The following is a 22,356-nucleotide window of genomic DNA, read 5'->3' on the forward strand; positions in this document are numbered from 1 at the left end:
ATTTTTTAGCATCTAAAATTTGGGAAATTTCCCAGAATATATATTATGAGCATCATTTAAAAATACAAAAGAGGTTTACAATCATCTACCATTTACAGTTTATAGAATAGCTCTCTTGCTTCTTTGGGCCAATGAGCTGTCATAAAATGCAAGGCCTATGAATTGTAAATGATATAAACTCCAGGGAAAGCTAATCTTAAAGCGGCACTGTCATGCCGAACTTACCTTTCCTCAATCTCTTCCTCTTCTCCCCCTCTCTCAGGATCTGTTATTCTTTTCTTCCTGTCTTCTTTAGTTTTCTTTAAAACCATAAGACAAAGTAGGGACTCTTTGTCTTATGGGATTCCTCCGCTTGACCAGCTCTGACCAGCGGAGGAGCAAAGTGTGCTTCATTTCCGCTGGTCAGAGCAATTTTCCCATGATCCCTAGCTTTCCTCCCTGTTCCCACAATGCTTCCTGTCAGTATTGCCGAAAGTCCTGTCACTTAGACAGAACGCCGGCAAAACTGCCGAATTGCATCCTAACAGAATGAGTACCGTTTCTCCATTGGTGTTAGGATGCAATTCGGTACTTTGTTCGGATCGGAATTTCATTCAAATGAATGAAACTCCGATCCTATTCATTGCTGTGGCTGCATCTTGCAGCCGCTTAGTAGATAACTCCCTAATTCCCACGGTATCAGGGAGCTATCTACTAAAAGGCTGAAAGACCTAAATTGGTCTTTCAGCCAAATTTACTAACACCAAGTAAAAATGACTTGGTATTTGTAAATAATATGCCCCTACTCGCTATACCGCGAGTAGGGGCATGTCTAGTAAGCAGTGAGCAGCCTGTGGCTGCTCACTGTAGAAAAAAAATAAAAAAAATATTGCCCCCCACCCCTAAATGACGGGTGGGGGCCGTAAAGTAAAATAAGGGAGGGAGACCTATTGTCCCCCCCCCCCCCCGGCCCCCACCCCTGAGCGGTGGGTGGGGGCCATAAAGATAATGAGGGGGGGGGACCTACTGTCCTCCCCCCCGGCCCCCACCCCTGGGCGGCGGGTGGGGGCCATAATAGTAGTAGGGGGGGGGGGACCTACTGTCCCCCCCCCCGGCCCCCACCCCTGGCGGGTGGGGGCCATAATAGTAATAAGTGGGGGGGGGGGCCTACTGTCCTCCCCCCCGGCCCCCACCCCTGGCCGGCGGGTGGGGGCCATAATAGTAATAAAGGGGGGGGGGGACCTACTGTCCTCCCCCCCCGGCCCCCACCCCTGGGCGGCGGGTGGGGGCCATAATAGTAATAAGGGGGGGGGGACCTACTGTCCTCCACCCCCCGGCCCCCACCCCTGGGCGGCGGGTGGGGGCCATAATAGTAATAAGTGGGGGGGGGGGCCTACTGTCCTCCCCCCCGGCCCCCACCCCTGGCCGGCGGGTGGGGGCCATAATAGTAATAAAGGGGGGGGGGGACCTACTGTCCTCCCCCCCCGGCCCCCACCCCTGGGCGGCGGGTGGGGGCCATAATAGTAATAAGGGGGGGGGGACCTACTGTCCTCCACCCCCCGGCCCCCACCCCTGGGCGGCGGGTGGGGGCCATAATAGTAATAGGGGGGGGGGGGACCTACTGTCCTCCCCCCCCCGGCCCCCACCCCTGGGCGGCGGGTGGGGGCCATAATAGTAATAAGGGGGGGGGGACCTACTGTCCTCCAGCCCCCGGCCCCCACCCCTGGGCGGCGGGTGGGGGCCCTAATGGAAAAAAGGGGGGGGGACCTACTGTCCTCCCCCCCGGCCCCCACCCCTGGGCGGCGGGTGGGGGCCATAACGATAATGGGGGGGGGGACCTACTGTCCTCCCCCCGCCCCCACCCCTGGGCGGCGGGTGGGGGCACTAAGTAAATTCCCCCCCCCCCCCCCCATCAAGGTGACTAGGGGTGCCCAAGCCCCTAGTCACCCACCCCCCACCCAAATAAAAAATGCCCCTACCTACCCCCCTCACCTTAAAAAATAGTGAGGGGGGAATAAAATTGCTAACCTGTAAAGTAAAATTAAACTTACCATTCGACGTCTTCTTTTTTCTAAAATCTTCATTTTTCAGCCCCAAAAAAGGCCAAATAAAAAACCATCATAGCCGTCGAACTAAAAATAAAATAAAAAACCCGAGCGCAAAAAAAAAAACCCGACGAAAAAGAAAAAACCCGAGCGCACAAAAAAATAATCCATCTTCACCCATGGAGGGCTCCGCGCAGACTGAGCTCCGCAGGGCGGGGCAAGGCTTATAAAGCCTTGCCCCGCCCTGCAATTAGCCTAAGAACACTCTGATTGGTGGGTTTAAGCCAATCAGAGTGCTCTTTGTCATTTTACAAGCGTGGGAAAGTTCTTTGGAATTTTCCCACGCTTGTAAAATGACACAGAGCACTGTGATTGGATGGCTTGAAAGCCATCCAATCACAGTGCTCTGTGTCATTTTACAAGCGTGGGAAAGTTCTTTGGAACTTTCCCACGCTTGTAAAATGACACAGAGCACTGTGATTGGATGGCTTGAAATCCATCCAATCACAGTGCTCTGTGTCATTTTACAAGCGTGGGAAAATTCCAAAGAACTTTCCCACGCTTGTAAAATGACACAGAGCACTGTGATTGGATGGATTTAAAGCCATCCAATCACAGTGCTCTGTGTCATTTTACAAGCGTGGGAAAATTCCAAAGAACTTTCCCACGCTTGTAAAATGACACAGAGCACTGTGATTGGATGGCTTGAAATCCATCCAATCACAGTGCTCTGTGTCATTTTACAAGCGTGGGAAAATTCCAAAGAACTTTCCCACGCTTGTAAAATGACACAGAGCACTGTGATTGGATGGATTTCAAGCCATCCAATCACAGTGCTCTGTGACATTTTACAAGCGTGGGAAAATTCCAAAGAACTTTCCCACGCTTGTAAAATGACAAAGAGCACTCTGATTGGCTTAAACCCACCAATCAGAGTGTTCTTAGGCTAATTGCAGGGCGGGGCAAGGCTTTATAAGCCTTGCCCCGCCCTGCGGAGCTCAGTCTGCGCGGAGCCCTCCATGGGTGAAGATGGATTATTTTTTTGTGCGCTCGGGTTTTTTCTTTTTCGTCGGGTTTTTTTTTTTGCGCTCGGGTTTTTTATTTTATTTTTAGTTCGACGGCTATGATGGTTTTTTTATTTGGCCTTTTTTGGGGCTGAAAAATGAAGATTTTAGAAAAAAGAAGACGTCGAATGGTAAGTTTAATTTTACTTTACAGGTTAGCAATTTTATTCCCCCCTCACTATTTTTTAGGGTGAGGGGGGTAGGTAGGGGCATTTTTTATTTGGGTGGGGGGTGGGTGACTAGGGGCTTGGGCACCCCTAGTCACCTTGATGGGGGGGGGGGGGGGGGATTTACTTAGTGCCCCCACCCGCCGCCCAGGGGTGGGGGCGGGGGGAGGACAGTAGGTCCCCCCCCATTATCGTTATGGCCCCCACCCGCCGCCCAGGGGTGGGGGCCGGGGGGGGGGGAAGGACAGTAGATCCCCCCCCCCCCCTTATTACTATTATGGCCCCCACCCGCCGCCCAGGGGTGGGGGCCGGGGGGAGGACAGTAGGTCCCCCCCCCCCTTTTTCCATTAGGGCCCCCACCCGCCGCCCAGGGGTGGGGGCCGGGGGCTGGAGGACAGTAGGTCCCCCCCCCTTATTACTATTATGGCCCCCACCCGCCGCCCAGGGGTGGGGGCCGGGGGGTGGAGGACAGTAGGTCCCCCCCCCCTTATTACTATTATGGCCCCCACCCGCCGCCCAGGGGTGGGGGCCGGGGGGGGAGGACAGTAGGTCCCCCCCCCCCTTTTTTCCATTAGGGCCCCCACCCGCCGCCCAGGGGTGGGGGCCGGGGGCTGGAGGACAGTAGGTCCCCCCCCCTTATTACTATTATGGCCCCCACCCGCCGCCCAGGGGTGGGGGCCGGGGGGTGGAGGACAGTAGGTCCCCCCCCCCTATTACTATTATGGCCCCCACCCGCCGCCCAGGGGTGGGGGCCGGGGGGGTGGAGGACAGTAGGTCCCCCCCCCTTATTACTATTATGGCCCCCACCCGCCGCCCAGGGGTGGGGGCCTGAGGGGAGGACAGTAGGTCCCCCCTCATTCCCATTATGGCCCCCACCCGCCGTCCAGGGGTGGGGGCCGGCGGGGGAGGACAGTAGGCCCCCCGTCCCCCCCTTATTACCCTTTTTTTTTTTTTTTTTTTTTACAGTGAGCAGCCACAGGCTGCTCACTGTTTAGTGGACATGCCCCTACTCGCGATATAGCGAGTAGGGGCATTGGGGAGATTTTAATCTCCCTTGTGCTATTATGGGGGTCATATTGACCCCCATAGAGTGAGGGGGGGACCTGGGGGGCTTATGAAGTGGTGGGGAGCTCTGCTCCCTGCCGCTTCTATAGTTACATATTACAAGGAGGGAGCTGCACGCCGGTAGCTCCCTCCTTGTAATAAACTGAACGAACAAACTAACACTGATACACAGTGTTAGTTTGTTCGTCTGATTTTTTCTATTCATTCATTCGTCTGTCTGATGAATGAATGAATAGGTGAAATTCCCGTTCGCATGTCCAGGTGTTTCACTGGGCATGTGCGGGAATCTCAGGGCTATCTAGTGTGGGCAGATGACGTGTCCCACAGGGACTTCACCTACCCACACAAAGATGGCGGCGCCCTGAATAAAGATCGGGCAGAAAATAAAGAATAAAAAATAGGTAATGTGGGGGGCATAGGGGCATTTGGGGATGACTAGGGGGTCGATTGGATGTAGTTGAGGCGGGAGGGGGGTTAAAAAAAAAACGGAATTCGGCATGACAGTGCCGCTTATGGCATGCAGAAACATGCCTTATAAATTCGACTCTCCTTATGCCTGGCTGAAAATGAACCAGAAAAAAAAGTGGAGCAATCTGATTAATGTTACCGGATCAGACTGTATTCTACACAAAGACACTTTTAAAAGACTGAGAAAAGCATAAAGCATTATTTAGTTTTTAAGTAAATGTTGAATGTTAAATTGTAAAATATATTTTTTTCTTTTTGCTGTGAATTCTAACAGTACAGGCACCATATCGACTTGGCTTGTCTTGCTTTAAACACTAATTATTAACTTAATTTTAAAAGGTATTATGAGAGCACAGTATAATTATGGAAGCCACCCATTTATACTGGTTACATCATCATTAAGCACTCTCCAGAATAGTTAATTACCTTATGATGAATGTTCATATGTGTTATTTCTTGAGAAGTCAATAAGCAGTAATGCAGGACAGCTCATCGTCACTTAACATTTAGTATGAATTGATTTAATGATTTAATACATTACTGCATACTCAACATAATGAATGCATTATCAGTAGAGATGTCGCGAACATAAAATTTTCCGTTCACGAACAGCGAACGCGAACTTCCGCAAATGTTCGCAAACGGGCGAACCGGGCGAACCGCCATAGACTTCAATAGGCAGGCGAATTTTAAAACACACAGGGACTCTTTCTGGCCACAATAGTGATGGAAAAGTTGTTTCAAGGGGACTAACACCTGGACTGTGGCATGCCGGAGGGGGATCCATGGCAAAACTCCCATGGAAAATTACATAGTTGATGCAGAGTCTGGTTTTAATCCATAAAGGACATAAATCACCTAACATTCCTAAATTGTTTGGAATAACGTGCTTTAAAACATCAGGTATGATGTTGTAACAATCAGGTAGTGTAAGGGTTACGCCCGCTTCACAGTAGCAGACCAAACTCCCCGTTTAACGCACCGCAAATAACTGCAAACAGTCCATTTGCACAACCGCAAACTCCCCATTTGCACAAGGTTGGATACCAAGCTAGCCATGTCCCGTTCCTTGTCCTCACTAATGTCCATGAAGGTCCTCCACTCAGCCACGTACAACACCAAAGGTCCCCGAAAGGTGACAACAAGCCCCCTGTATTTTTTTTTTTAAATGTACACTACTGTTACACCAGATATGAGTTGCACTGGTGTGACACTGTGCCCTGGCAGGCCCTGAAACGCATACGTGTGAAGGAAACTGACTGCTATTATTTCACAGTCAAATTTCTAGTTTTTTTTTAATGTACACTACTGTTACACCAGATATGAGTTGCACTGGTGTGACACTGTGCCCTGACAGGCCCTGAAACGCACACGTGTGAAGGAAACTGACTGCTATTATATTACAGTCCAAAAAGTTTTTTTTTTTTTTTAAATGCTATTGTGACACCAGATATCAGTGGTGGCACTGGGCAAGTGGGCACAGTATACGCTGTGAGCCTGACACACACGCTGGCAGGCAGGCAACTGCAATTAGATTACAAAAAAAAAGCAGACTGATATTCTAGCCCTAAAAAGGGCTTTTTGGGGTGCTGTCCTTACAGCAGAGATCAGATGAGTCCTTCAGGACTGTAGTGGACACTGAATACACTAGCCTAGCTATCGATTTCACTATTAAATCAGCAGCAGCTACACTGTCCCTCTTCTCACTAAGAATGCAGCTTCCGGGTGGCGAGGCCTAGCTGTCATGAAGGAAAGACGCACATCGTGTGAGCTCCCTCAATATCTCACTTTAAGCAGCTATCAGCAAGCGAATTTCACCCCAGAAGGGGATGACCCAACAATGTTGCTCCTACCTGACCGACCCGACATGCTTAATAGCGGTCAGCAACTCGACAGAGTCTTACTTACCTACGCGTGGCAAGTGTGGCCTGGTGCTCACCGGGCGGGAGAGGCGGCCGATCTCCCGATCCTGGGATGCCCAGGAGCAGCTACTTCCCAGCAGGAGCTCCGTTACGCCCCCCTCAGACCGGTGGGGGTTATCCCGGTGCACCCCTGAGAGGCTGTCTGGAGCTAATGGACGCACAGAGCACAGCCGCCCAGGCTGACATACTCATCTGCGACTCTCCCAATATGGTGGCAGCCGCGTGTCCTCCTGGTACCAGCAAAGCATGGCAGGATATTGAGTCTAAGCTGGACAGACTCCTTAATCAATTTTGGAAGCAAATAACAAGCAGGAAGCCCCAACAAGCTCCACCACGGCCCAACAAGCTCCACCACAGCTAAGCGAAGCAGTCCCCATTAAAATCCACCAACGCAAAAGGCGTTGAAGACGGGACCGGAGGCACAAACAGAAATGCAGAGCCTGCCCCACGTCAAGCATTCGCCTCCACCTTAAGCCACCACAATCCCGCACCAGACGTGAAGCACCACCGGGACAGATCCGACCACCCGACAAAACAAGCTTCCACCACCTCAAGCCGCGAACCCGGCACTCAGCCAGAGACTTGCCTTTGTTGTTCCAGGTATCAGGGACTCCCAGGGTCTGCACCTGGCGCCCAGAAGGGATCGGGTGAGCACAAGCAGTAAACAGCAGCCTGCCAAGCATGTCCCACTATAGCTGATCCGCCACACCATGCCTTTGATCACATGAACTGCTCTCTGCACATTAACTAATCGTAAAGTAGCAAGCATTTAAGGGGAGGTGGGAGGGTCTGGGAGGGAGGCTCTGCTTCTGATTGGCTGGAATGTGTCTGCTGACTTTGAGGTACAGGGTCAAAGTTTACTCAATGATGACGAATAGGGGGCGGACCGAACATCGCATATGTTCGCCATCTGTGGCGAACGCGAACAAACTATGTTCGCCAGGAACTATTCGCCAGCGAACTGTTCGGGAAATCACTAATTATCAGTATTTTACAATCAGCACTGCTTATGGTGCTCCAGCTTGTGTAATTCCTGAAAGGGCAAGGGACCCTGTAGGGTTCATCTTTTCACTCTCTGGAGTGGTGTATAGCTGTAAATAGTGTACAGTGATGTTATATGTAATCATTCATCCATTCACTCCCAAGAGTAGTGAGCAACTGCAGTCATCAAAACAACTGCAGTTTAATCAATCAGCTTTAGTATATAGATTATGCACCTGCAGTCTAACTGCTCAATTCTCTTCCAATGAGAAGTTAAACCACTTTTGTTTCTGTTTAAAAAGCCCTAGACAGCCCTAGTTTGCATAAAATAATATGGTTTAACTTTCAATCAGATGTTAACTGGCTTTAGAATTTTCTATATCCTGCTCTGTAAATTGAACTTCAATCACACACAGGAGGCTCAGCAGGGTCCAGAAGGCATTAATGGAGCAGAAAATAACAAATTCTTAACAAAACAGACTGTGCAATAAAGGAAGTTTAAACATTAGATCTCTCTTTACAGGAAGTGTTTAGGAAACCTGGGCAAGTCATATGCAGGGAGGTGTGAATAGAATTGCACAAACAGAGTGAGTTAACTCTTAAATGGTGCATAATTGAGCAATTGGACTGCAGTGGCATGATCTATACACCAAAACTGCTTCATTAAGCTAAAGTTGGTTTGATGCCTATAGTGTCCCCTTAACTATGTATGAAGCTATAGACAGTGATTCAGATTGAAAAACACACAGATAACTAGACACAAAGATGGAAAGAGAAATGGGCAGACATGGAGGCGGGTAGATGCATTCATAGAAAGACACAAATAACTAATTCCATATGTATATACAGGTGGAGTAGGAAATATTTAGCAGTCTACAGCAATTTGCCGTTTCTTGGTTATATTTGTACATTCCACTGGATTATGTGATGCAAATCTGTATTCATAGTGGCTTCTCATGTCTTGACCCATGTCTGGCTATGGTCAAAGGAACACTATCGGCTGAACTTGGTATAGGGAGACACTAAGTGCACCTTCTGAAAATGGACATATCATGGATAATCAGACAGTTAATGGAACTCTGATGTAGGACTTTATTAAAGGTAATCATGGTATCTAGCTTCTAATGAAGAAAGAAACACTTCATATGACACACATCTTGTAGTTACACTAGAAATCAGGGAAATTAATGAGAAAGAAAAACTAATGTGCAAAGGTTTTCCCTTATTCTATTTACCGAATTGTTCAAAGCTTCACATCTCAACAGACATTGCTCTTTTACTTATGTTTGGCTTCACCTTCATGAATTCCTCATATGCAACCATAAAGGAACAATATAGTGTCAGGAATGCAAACATATTTCTGACACTATAGTGTTTGACTAACTATTGGTCCACGGACCCCTTAGATGGCTTAGGAAGGAGTTTTTACATATCTTTTTTCCCACACCGCAGCGGTCTTGCAGTGGCTGGCCCTGCCACCATGGCTGATATCATTAATCTTGATGATTTCTGCAAATCCAATGCCTTTCCATAGGAAAACATTGGGAGGCTATTATGCATGTATGGCAAAATAACACACTGCTCCAATCAGCATCTCCTCACAGACATGCATTGATGGTAGGTGCTGCTCTAGTGGCCTTCTGAGTGACTGCTGCTAAAGGTGTTACTAGGCAAGAATGTAAACACTGCCTTTCTCTGAAAAGGCAGAGTTTACAGTGCTCAGTTTCCAGGCACAGGCTATAGACACCAGAACCACTACTTAAGCTATAGTGTCTCTTAAATAAAACCAAGACACAGTATAACAGTCAGAACAGTCACCAAAACCTCTGCCACCAATTAGATGGGTACCTAATATTAAAACAAGTTTATCAAGGGCCAGACTGGACTTGTTAACTAGTCCTATCTGGCACTAAACAGTTTAAGGTATATGTTGTATCTTTTTTCTTTTAATTGAAATACCTCTTTAAGAGCATGATTTTACTTGTAAAAATAATTATCTGCTCAGTAAATTATACCGACTAAAATCTAGAACAATGTTCAAGCAAGGTATCCCATCCCTTAAGAATAATAACAAACATGTTTCATTCACTGCAGTTTATTCATGTATCACTGTTTGCTATGGTTTACTGGTTTTAAAATGATTAGTTGCTGCTCTATTTTTTTACTGGGGTATTCCCAGTTCCTGGCAGTTTATTTATTATTTAGAATAGATTCCAAGACTACACTACAATACTCGTAAATTCTTGGTTCATCTTGGTCATTTACAATTTAACTCAAAGTATAATTCAACACACATTTTGTGCCTAGATTTAGCTTTATTTTTTTTTAAATGTTAATTAAAAAAAAAAGATAGTATGGACAGTTAATGCATTACATCTGAGACAAGATCATAAAAAAAGAATATTCATAAAAATCAATCTCATTTGTTAGGATAGGATAGGGAATAAATATGACGATTCTAAATTTAAATCCTTTTTGCTAATACAGAATTGTGCTCAGAAAGTAGATCTGTTAATTATACTACATTCATTTTCAGCCTATATCAACTGATATTCATTTCTGGGTATGCACACATTATAATAGTAATCTAGTAAAGTGGAAGAATTTAAAAAAAGTTCCTTAAGGCACAGTAATGCCCTGAGCAGGAAAAAATATGCAGAATAAAACCTGTGCTTTTAGATAGAAAATATGGAGACTAGATGGGTAAATTGTTCTTCACCTGCCATCATGTTTCTGAACTAAGAAACCTAAGTTACATTGCAGAGGTATGAAGGTAAATAGCTTTAATAAGTCAATCATGTCTCGGCACAAGGAAGTTGACCACCCACTCTATATTTTTGTAGAGAACTTTAAAATCCATTGTGAATGCATAAGGTGCATTAACATGTATACAGTAGTGGCCCATGATCCTTTATTGGTCCATTTATTTTAGAAACACCATTTTATACCTGCAAACCATATAGACAATCCCCATTATATCTTGAATTGGAGATGATCAACTAGCAGCCCTACATTGAGCTGTTGGTAGGTTAGCACCATGTGGTATGCTTTCAAGTCATACAGAGTTTACTTATGGCATGTATTTGTTGTTTTAATATATATATATATATATATATATATATATATATATATATATATATATATATATATATATATATATATATATATATATGTATATATACTATGAAACATACTCCAATCCTTGTATCTTTCCATGAAAGTGTTGTTTAACCAATGTGCACTATGCATTGTTTATTGTAGATACATGTCAACTACTCTACACTATACCTACTAGCAACCTCCACACTTAACACACTTAATATATAAATATACATATGTAAGTCTGAAGATACATTTCACCAATGACTGGATCAGAATTCTCACTTATTGACACAAGTGTTATTGTTCAGTGCTCATTTGGCCCATATATATTTTGGACATCCACAAAATCGTTCATGGAATTGGAACCCACCTAGCATAAAATAATAGTGCATGTCTGCTTGTCAGCTCTGGGTTTCTTCTTTGAGCAGTGCCACAGCAAAACTAATTGGCAATCAGTGTAGCCTTGCATCTCACATATTACCATGGTGTCTCCGCAGGTAGTCCCTACAGAGATTTTCACCTGCATAAAGTGTTGCTTGAGGAGCTGATTGCTTACTCGTCTACAGACTGCCTGTATATTTGTCTGTTTGACAACATCTCACTTGGTTCTCTCATTTGATATATTCCAGGAAGACTGGTATTACACTTCTAAGCTAGAGTAATTTAAGTTTTGATTAAAGGCAATCATGATTCTTGTCTTTCTCACAATGCTGGTATATATATACTTGTTCTCTTTGATTCGCATGCTGCTGTGCCGTTAATCTGTCTGTGGCTTTCTTTCATGAGCCTTGCACATACTGGGGGGAAATCAATCATCAGGAGTTTTAGGTGTGTGGGTTTGTGGTGTTAACTATACAAAGGTGATTTTTTACTTCCTTGTGAAAAAATGAGTACTGATTAATTACACCATTATGAGAACTTGCAATATGGTGTATTGAAAAATATTATAATATTCAATAAAGCTTATGCATAATTTACTAGAATACCACTGGTATCATAGTGTTTGATAAACCTTCCATTTATCAAAGAAGAAATTGTTGATGTGTTCTGTGACATTCACCTTAAGTCAGATAACACACATCTTGTCTGTCAATGTTATTGCTATGCCAGAATAGAATAAAAACCAGGGAAAGGTTTCACATGTTGCCATCTTACTGTAATATTTCTTCTAGATCACCTTGGGCCAGGAAGGTCTTATTCGTATTAAAAAGGGGTTGCCCTCAAATATAAACCTTGGATAACAATCTTCCTAAGGAGGACAACAGAATTATGTAATCTGTTGCATTGTATCTGCATATGTCATACTAGTCCGAAATGTCCTCCAGGTTTGGATTGTTTGTAATGCCAACAAAACAAAGTGTTCTGTTCTACACTTGGAACATCAATCATATTCATCTCTAGGTAACAGGCAGAACACCTTCACCAACATCTACAAGGGCAGACACTTGGCAGTACATGCAATTTTATTAATAACGTTTAACCTAAACTAAAACAAAATCTTGAAAAATAAGAATTTAATCCACTACCACTACTCCCCTGTGACAGAGTTTTTCCTAGTGTGCATTATTGGTAGGGAAGTGACTCAATAGCCTGTACAGTACCTCCATTCATTCAGGCCTACAAGATTGGTCAGACTTTAGGTCTAGAAAACACACCCCACTTACTGACCAAAACTGTGCAGAAATGCAAACAGCATAGTGAGAAAGAAGGATATCAGTAAATGTGTGATGGGAAAGACCAGAGAGCATTGTTGGGAAAGAAAATAGCAGGGAAAAGGGACAATGAACATACCAGGAGACACATGTGAGAAAGAGATTACAGTAGTAGACATAGGTCAATAAGAAAGATAGATCAGAGAATACAGGAGGAGATCTAGTAAGCTGGGAGACAGATGTGGGCAAATACAAGACATACAGGAGGATGGCATATTCAAAGGTAAATGCAATGATATGATTAAGGCTTGTGATAGATTATGTTACTGTTGCTTTTCAAAGCTCAGCATGTTCGGTAGGATCCAAGGTCATAAGGTCAGGTGACTGAACAAGTCCACACTGCTTGTTATGCAATATGTTAAAATTACTTAGCAAACGAAGACAAACTGTCAGCATTATGTATTATACAAATACATAGAAAACACAACAGTAGAGACAAAAGGACAGCTGGGTAGAAAGTAGACTTGTGGATGGCAAGAAAATTCGGCTTGGCTGAACCATCTTTTCCGCCAAAAATAAAAACATTTCTAGGAAACACACATTTTGTCTGAATGTTGGCTTAATTCAGCAGAATTTCAGAACCAAAATACTGATTTGGAAATGAATAAGAAAAACAAAAAAGGTGTGAAAATAGGCCAACCAGCATGCTGCAAGATGTGTATATAGTTTAATATTATTCATATATTTTACACTAAACTGATATGAGCATTTTCTCACCATTTGGTTTACAGATCAAGGTAGAAAAAGTGAGCAATAAAAGGGACATAAAGGGGGTGCATGAAAAAAATCTATATAATTATTAATGAGATAATACATATAAATACAGATTTATTTATTTTTTTACATATTCTCCTTTCTATTTTGTTTCCGTTATTGCTCACTTCTCATGTGATCTATGCAGGCCCGTCGCTACCGGACAGGCAAACCAAGCAACTGCTTGGGGCCCCGAGCTGGCTTGTCCGGACCCCACATTCAGTGGGTACATACCGGGTCGCAGGGGGCCCTGCGACCCCGGTATGTACCCACTGGGCCAGCCTCTTCTCCTGGGGGGCCCAGCAGCCGGTCACCTCAGGGCCCCCCAGAGGCTGGCCCTGCTGACACCCGGCAGGCGAGCGAGGGAGCACTCTCCTCTGAGTGCTTCCTCTTCAGCTCCCTCGCGCACCGTACTGATGCCGGAGCCGGAAGATGACGTCATCTTCCGGCTCCGGGATCAGTACGCGGCGCGCGAGGGAGCTGAAGAGGAAGCACTCAGCCAGGGAGAGTGCTCCCTCGCGTGCCTGATGGGTGTCAGGGAAGACATTTCAGTGAGTGGGGGTGGGGGAGAGGGAGGGAGGAAATTTGAGGGGGGAGGGAGGAAATTTGAGGGGGGACGGGGGGGAGGGAGGAAATTTGAGGGGAGGGGGGGAGGGAGGAAAATTGAGTGGGTGGGGGGGAGGAAATTTGAGTGGGTGGGGGGAAGGAAATTTGAGTGGGTGGGGGGGAGAGGGAGGGAGGAAATTTGAGGGAGTGGGGGGGGAGAGGGAGGGAGGAAATTTGAGTGAGTGGGGGGAGGGGGGAAATTTGAGGGAGTGGGGGGGAGAGGGAGGGAGGAAATTTGGGGGGGAGAGGAAGGGAGGAAATTTGAAGGGGGGAGAGGAAGGAAATTTGGGGGGGAGAGGAAGGGAGGGAATTTGAAGGGGGAGAGGAAGGACATTTGGGGGGGGAGAGGAAGGGAGGAAATTTGAAGGGGGGAGAGGAAGGAAATTTGAGGGAGGGGATGGAGAGGTAGGAATTTGAGGGAGGGGGAGAGGAAGGGAGGAAATTTGAGGGAGGGGGAGAGGAAGGGAGGAAATTTGAGGGAGGGGGGAGAGGAAGGGAGGAAATGTGAGGGGGAGAGGAAGGAAATTTGAGGGAGGGGGAGAGGAAGGAAATTTGAGGGGGGAGGAAGGAAATTGGAGGGGTGAGAGGAAGGAAATTGGAGGGGGGAGGAAGGAAATTGGAGGGGGGAGGAAGGAAATTGGAGGTGGGGTGAAGGAAGGAAATGAGAGGGAGGGGGAGAAGAAGGAAATTGGAGGGGGAGAAGGCAATGAGAGGGAGGGGGAGAAGAAGGAAATTGGAGAGGGGGGAGAAGAAGGAAATTGACGGGGGTAGGGGGAGAGATTGACATCCATCACACACACACACAATGCACCCCTTGCACACAGAAAAACACACAATGCATTACACACAGACACACATACACAAGCAATGCATCCCTGACACACAGCAACACACAATGCACCCCTTCCACACACTCAGTGCATTCCTTACAGCAGTGTTTCCCAACCCAGTCCTCAAGGCACACCTACCAGTCCAGGATTTAGGGGTGACCCAGTTGTGTCTAAGGTGTTTTTTCTTTTTTTTCTAAAAACACCTTAGACAAAACTGGGTAATCCTTTAATCCTGGACTGGTAGGTGTGCCTTGAGGACTGGGTTGGGAAACACTGCCTTACAGACACACACACTGCATCCCATACATACACAAAATCACCTTGCAGCCCTTACACATACAAACACAGATTCACACAATGCATTCCTTACACACATCAGGACATCCCCCCCCCACACACACACACACCCCTGTGAACAAACTCATTGGTGGAACATGAAGGTGGACCCTGGGACCCAGACCTTGAGCTGTGTAAATGGCCCTCAAAAATGGAGCTGCTTCCCGTTCTCCCAGAACATTGATTTTTTGTGACCACAGTTACAAACCGCCTCCAGAGAGCCTGTTCTACACCAGACCAGTGGAGCCAGACGGCAGCTGAAGCCCATCATCATCCTCATTTGGTTGTAAGTAGGCAATCTACTATATTATTCGTGGCACTAATCTCTAATTTACCTCACATTAAAGGGACACTATATTCCCCAGAACCACTGCAGCTTAATGTAGTGGTTCTGGTGTCTATAGCCTGTCCCTGCAGGCCTTTTATTGTAAACACGGCGGCACTGCAGCACTGTGTTAGTTAACATGGCAGATCATATGGGTGGGGCACTGTGATGTCACATGGGGGGCGGCAAACTTTACTTTTGCCTAGGGCGGCAAAAATCCTTGCACCGGCCCTGCAGACACTGCATCCCTGTGGGCGGACTCGGGGGGGGGGGGGAAGGACCCGGGTGCAGGCGCCCTGTAGGCCTTGCGTGCATGTGGGGGTGGGGGGGGGTTGGAGTTTGGGGGGGCCTCCATGTCCGTTTTGCTTGGGGCCCCCAAATTCCTTCAAACGGCCCTGGATCTATGAATGAAATCAACATTTACCGCCTGCCCCCAAGCCACCAATCATCGTTTTTCCCTCTCAATCATTTTGTGGTGCTACTGGTGGAATTCAAAATCCCGTTCACGTTCAGCATTCCATGGCTCAGATAGTTTGTGATAAGAATACATTTTTCCTCAGAGTACTGGATTTTGGCGGATCAGCCCAAAACTAACCTCCAAACTTTTGAGAGATATATGAGAGGGCAGATGACATAGGTATTCAACATTATAAGGTTGGACAAGGGTCATTTTCCTATTTATTGACACTTCTGCAGCAGTTTTCTATAATCGACTTTCAATAAGGGTTTTAAAATTGTAATGCACATTAGGTTTGGAGCAAACATGCGTGCAGTCCTGGACAAAATTCCATAGGATGCTCACAACAGCTAAAAAAAAAAAATTATTATAATTTTATTAACCTATCCTGCTGAACATATTTAACATGATCAACACAAGTAATGGAGCTGAGAAATAGAGCCTGGGCATTGTATATATTTACTTAACACCCTTGTTTATTGTGTCTTTTATGGACTTTAAATCAGGGTTATACTTTAAAATATATGTTACTGTAATCACTATGAACATTGTTTTTTTTTTTTTATGCAAGCATAATAGCAAACTAATAAATCAATAAAATTGAACTTTAACTGAAGAAGACATTTCCTTTCAAATATATTAATGGATTAAGATTCAAATAAACATTTTACCAAAAGGTGACAAATGAATGCATTTATACTCACAGTGGAATAGGATGCTGCTTCATAAGTAATTAATAAAAAGTGCATTTCCCTTAACTGTTTATTATACGAAGCAGCAACTCTTTGTCAAAGACAGATATGTTACCTTTTTCACAATGATAATGCCTTCCTGAGTGTCCTTGTCTGTGATAATAGCAAACGCATTTGATTCGTCACCTTCAATGATATGGTATTCAATCTCTGCATTTATGCCTTCATCTGCATCACTAGCTTTGATTCTGCCGATAGAAGAACCCACTGGGGCAGATTCTGGTGTTGTTAATTGATAGGTGCCTGGAAAAAAAAATGAAATGCTTTAAAAAAAAAAAAATATATATATATATATATATATATATATTTTATTAGCTGTTGAACATTACGTTAGAAAATGAGCTAGAACGAAAACACAGCCATGGACCCCATAACTCAACTAATATATCCATGTTTACTTTGTGGAGGAATTGTTAACAAATTGTTGGCTCTGCCGTAGGTGCAATGCCAAGTAATGGGCTTTTAGAAAATCCACTATCCCTTCTCTATACAGCAAATGCAAACATGTATAAAGAATTATTTTCCATGATTGACAGGTTCAAAGTAATTTTAAACAGTTCCAGATTATATAATCAATTTTGAGACACTTGATTCCCAATCATTCGATTCAGGTCATGTTTAAACTTCATCTTTAATAGTTGGTTGTACTTATCACCGATATTTGTTTGTTTTAGCTGTTTGCTGTTTAACATGTGTAGTTTTGGGAGTTTAGTGATGAGCGAGATGTTTTTAAAAGCATTGCTGGTCAATGTTGAGCAACATTCAAAAAGATGAGCAATTACCATGAAAACCGATGGAATGTTCCCTCTGTTTAGTGACACTTCAATACATTTCCCCATCATGTTTTTGTTTTTTTGCTACTGATGTGTAACGTACCATTTTTTGTGTGTCTAGTTCACTTTGTAGTTTTATTTTTTCAGATATATTCAATACAATGCTTGTACACCCACAGAGATCTATCTACGCTTAAACTTCAATCCTAGAACATAGAAAAATGTCATGTCTGATCCATATCGTATTGCTCACTGTATAACTCGGCTTATGATTCCATTTATCTAACGATCAACATGTATAAAGCTATTGTTTTTTTGTATTGTCTCAAAAGTAGTTTACATACTATAAACACGTTTTCTTTTTTTAAATTACTGCATGATTACAACAGTTTTTCCTGCTTCTTTCTAAAAAGTTTTTTAATGTCTGTAGTCCCAGATGTCTGATTGGATTACAATGAACAATATCCTTTGTGTGCTTTGGTAAACACTAATACAGAAAAGCACAGCCTGGAGCTATTGGACTTTTGAAATACTGACTCCATTTTTATCCCATAATGCAGTTTATTCTAGTTTGGTCCTCACTTCTTTTCTCACATGCAATTTTCCTTATTATTTGTACTTAAACAGCATATAGAGTTAAAAGACAGATTCAACAATGTGATGAGCACCAAATATAAAGGGAGTTACATAAAGATTTGAAATGCATGAAGGAGAAAACGTGTAAAAGATACATTCATTTCAAACATGATTACATTTCATGGTTAAAGGAATCAAAGAAATATTTTCTCAGAGGGGAGAGCGCTAGGAGTTTTCTCCTTTGGCATATGAGCAGACTGTGTGAGTAATACCAGACAAAGACATATCCTTCATATCAATATATAGAATACAGTGAATTTAGAATGTCCTACTAAAGCCCAGAGGCTAAAAAGTCTGCCAGTAAAATAAATCAAAATGCTTTACAGAGCAGCATTTAATGCAATTTTCATCCCTGTAGGTTTAAAGACAGAGCTACAGAAGCACTTTCTGTGCTCTTATTTTTTTCATATGTTTGTACGTATGTATATGAATGTGTGTGTACGTGTATGTGTGTATGTGTGTTTGTGTGTATATATATATTTATACAGATATAAAGTTACCCGGAGATATGTTCAGGTGGAAACCAAATTGTACTTTTATTCGAGCAGCTCATTTCCACCTGAACATATCTCCGGGTAACTTTATATTCTTATCAATTGGTGCCGAACAGCCGGGGAGGAAGCAATCTATTCCATCCGGACGAAATACTGGGAAACCGAGGGTTGTAGACAGTGACTCTAAGCTGCAACTGTAAGAAAAATGTTTACTACCTATCTAGATTGACTCTCTACTGAGCTCTCTGAGTCTTATGTCGGGTGAGTAGGGATTTAAATAGGTTTTCTCCTAAATAACTTGTTTTCTGTGGTTGGTTATGTTCAGGTGGAATGTCTTGTGAAAGAAATCTTGGAATCTTGAAATAGTAGAATATATCGGTGGGGCTTAACTTTGTTTGCCTTGTCATTTGTTCTATAGGTTTAGAGTTAGAGTCAGAATCCTCCAAGGCAGATCTTTGATCTGTGTTTAAATAAAGAATTTCCACTGCAGTGGTCCTAAGTGTTTAAACACTGTTGTATAGTCTTGTCTTGGTTAAGGAAGTAATTACCCCTTACAGGTGTTATAGATGGGTAACTCACAAAAGGACCCAGGAGGAGGAGTTTACAGCTCTAACTATAGTTAAACATCTTAAAGGAAGGCAATAAAGAAATGACTTAAGAAAGCTGACATGCCCTCAGAAGGCATCCTTGACCCACAGATATGGAAGGAATTTATGCCAAATTATGGAGGAGGGAGTGTAGGGGAGTGATAGTTTTACTGTTCTTTTCCAACATAAATCTATATATTTGTTGATGGTTATGTGTGGGTGATGTTTTATATATGTTTCGCTATAAGGGATTTTATTTTTGGTATTTTAGGTTGCAGCCCTTTTATCTCATTTATCATTATATCTCGGACTATTTCTCCAGTCTTCTATTTCATAAAGTATGAGTTTGTTTTTCTGTTTATATTGTTATGTATTATTTCACATGGGATCTATATGCCTGGCATGATTGTTAATTCTATACAATAAGCCCACTACACTTTCTATGAGAAGTGGGATAGTGTGATTGTGTTGAATTGTCTGCATGAAGAGCCTAGTACTTTCATACTGGGACAAAAGTCATCTCATTAGTATTTGAAAGTTAAGTCCCCATACGGAAAAACATCAACCACCACATTTTCCCTGCCCTGTGTGTTTGTTGCAGAGAATCCATACTGTAAATATATTTTTTGTTTGTAAATTAGAGCCCTTAGCCACATCTACATTTTCAGCAGTCCAACACATGCTTCATTTTGTGCTGTAAGCTAACTTTTCCTTGCTACAGGCACTCTAACTGATCCAATGCATCACTTGCTGAATATGCTTTATGATCCTCTGTAGATTAAACTTTGAGGAAATACTCCCTATTATGACTAATAATGTAATGATTTGGTGTGTTATGTGTTAATGTCTATTGTGTATGAGTCTAAATAGTAAAGTGAAGAATATTTGCATGTCATTAACGCAAGCATTTCGTTTTTTTACAACAGGTCAAATGCTGTACAGCCGGCAAGAATAAAACCACTGCATGCTATCACTCCTGGAGATTATTTAATAATATGAGATTTTGAGAAAAACGCTTGTTGCATCTCACGTAAAAGAGGCCCGCAAACGTCTGCTATTCAAAACATGGATCCACGTTTCCCTTTGCAAACTGACTAATCCTGAAAGTGATTATTTTACTGAAAAAAGCATAAATGGACAAGAAGATGGCTCTCCCTTATAAAGGAGTACTATTAGGGGAGTATTGTGCAGCTAAGAGTTAACTCTACTTTTAAAGTGCATTACATTGTTTGTGTCAAAGAAAAATTATGTTATCCATATTGATTGTTCTGCCTTTTTAAATGAGCAGAAACACCAATCTGTGTGGCTATGTATAGGATATGTTTATTCCCAAAGTAAGATTCATCTAGTATGCCTCATTGATCATAGGGTAATGAAGAAATTGTATTTTTAATAGAGATCAGACAATTTCTGACATTTATAAGATTGGCAATTCTAATCTACTAAACTACTGTATTATACTTTTATTGGTAAATTGAAAGCATTTTGCAAACCTAGAAGTGGATAAATAAATAATATAATAATTTCAAGGAAAGCCAAATTATGGGAAGAGGTCACCCAAAGAACGCATGGGTTAAATCTTTGAATTACATGGTTCATGTTTTTAATATTTTATATATAGTTTTGGGTATTAATCCAAGAGTATTGAGTTATTTTGGATTATTAAAGTAATTATTTGAGATTATCAAATCAAGGTTTAAGTTTAGACCACATAGTGTGTTCGTGGTCGCGAACACGCGCGATGTTCGGTCCGCCCCCTATTCGTCATGGAGGTGGGAGGGTCTGGGAGGGAGGGTCTGCTGCTGATTGGCTGGAATGTGTCTGCTGACTGTGAGGTACAGGGTCAAAGTTTACTCAATGATGACGAATAGGGGGCGGACCGAACATCGCACGTTTTTCGCGACCGCGAACACGCTATGGTCACCGGCGAATGGTTCCCGGCGAACTGTTCGGGACATCACTATTTAGGAAGTTTTTTTGGGAATTATCCCCATATGTGTATGTTAAGATTATGTATATAGATTTTGTCAGTTAGTCATTTGCTCGAGAAAGTGTTTTATTACCCATCCTGTCCAATCAAGTGTTTATATAGAGTGAGTGTTTCTCTCGTCTGTACAAAGGCATTCCAAAGGGAAATTATGTAGAATTTCATAGAAGACAAATTTCATGAAATATAAGCAAAGCTGAGAGAAGTACATGTTACACCAGTTAAGGATTTAATTTTAGTCTCTAGTTTGACTTTTAGCCTAGGTAATTGATAAATTGATAATAATAGATATATCTTTTTAGGAATTGTTCATGTCGTATTGATCATTGTGTTTGTATGATTGTAGAGACCGTCCTGGAGTGTTTGTGCTACCTGATATTTGGGACTGTGCAGCCATCTCTCTTGCTGACCCTGCACTAGCTATTTTGCAATTACATCTGTTTGGTCAAAATTAATGCAGGCCTAAGAAACTGAGATGCTTACTTATGAGGACATAACCTTTGTATGCAAGAACCTGGAAAGTCCTGAAGGTGCAGTGCTGTCTAATACTGCTGGTTCTGTATTAACCCTTTCAACAATTGGGGTGTTGCACAGAGCATTGTGGTGAACATCCAGCAAACAAAAGAAGAACTAAGAACTATGTGGAAGCTGACATTGTATTGTTGTCAGCCATATGGCTACCCTTAGCTATTTTATGGAACCAAATGTATGGTGTCCAAACTGATTACTTTATACTCATTGAAAGACTTATTCTATTTTTCTGAACTATGATGAACTATTGAACTATTTTGTTATTTTTCTTTTTCTGAACTATGCTGAACTATTGAACTATTTTGTTATTTTTATTTTTGTATCGTTAGATGGAGAGGGAGGAAGTGTTAGCTGACCAAGGGAAGGATGTAGTATGTGTCGTTGATGTATGTTGAGTGTGCCAAGGATGGATTCCCATGTTTTGAGGAACTGGATGTGGATATGACTGGGTTTGACTGGACCTTTGCAATAGGGAAATGGTTAGGCGATATTGGACGCAAGGTCCTAGTTGCAATTACTGTAATAATTGTGAGTTTGAAGATAATATACTTAACGATTATAATATGCAAATGGACTTTTCCCACCATTATCAAGAAGTGTTTCCCATCTCCTCCCAATACCCACGCTATGTACTCACAGGTGCGGGTATTAGAAGTCAGAAGTGGAGTCAACATGAGGGATGACATGTCTATACGGTCATGGCCCCCACTCAGGGTTTCCCCAGATGTGCTTTTTCCTCAAATACTGGATTTTTTGACCTGGCCCCAGATCACCGGGTGAACTG

General features: G+C 43.3%; 1 protein-coding gene across 4 annotated transcripts in view; it reads right to left on the reverse strand.

Annotated features, from left to right (window-relative positions):
* The window catches only part of LOC134608747 (cadherin-6-like), a 220,478-nt gene that overhangs the window by 30,057 nt on the left and 168,065 nt on the right, over window positions 1-22,356 (reverse strand). For all 4 annotated transcript variants that reach the window (XM_063451829.1, XM_063451832.1, XM_063451831.1 and 1 more), the window contains exon 6: window positions 16,620-16,807. In XM_063451829.1, coding sequence (XP_063307899.1) covers window positions 16,620-16,807 — 188 coding nt within the window. The remainder of the gene's footprint in view (window positions 1-16,619; window positions 16,808-22,356) is intronic.

The sequence above is a fragment of the Pelobates fuscus genome, chromosome 4 (assembly GCF_036172605.1).
Source record: "Pelobates fuscus isolate aPelFus1 chromosome 4, aPelFus1.pri, whole genome shotgun sequence".
Lineage (NCBI taxonomy): Eukaryota > Metazoa > Chordata > Amphibia > Anura > Pelobatidae > Pelobates > Pelobates fuscus.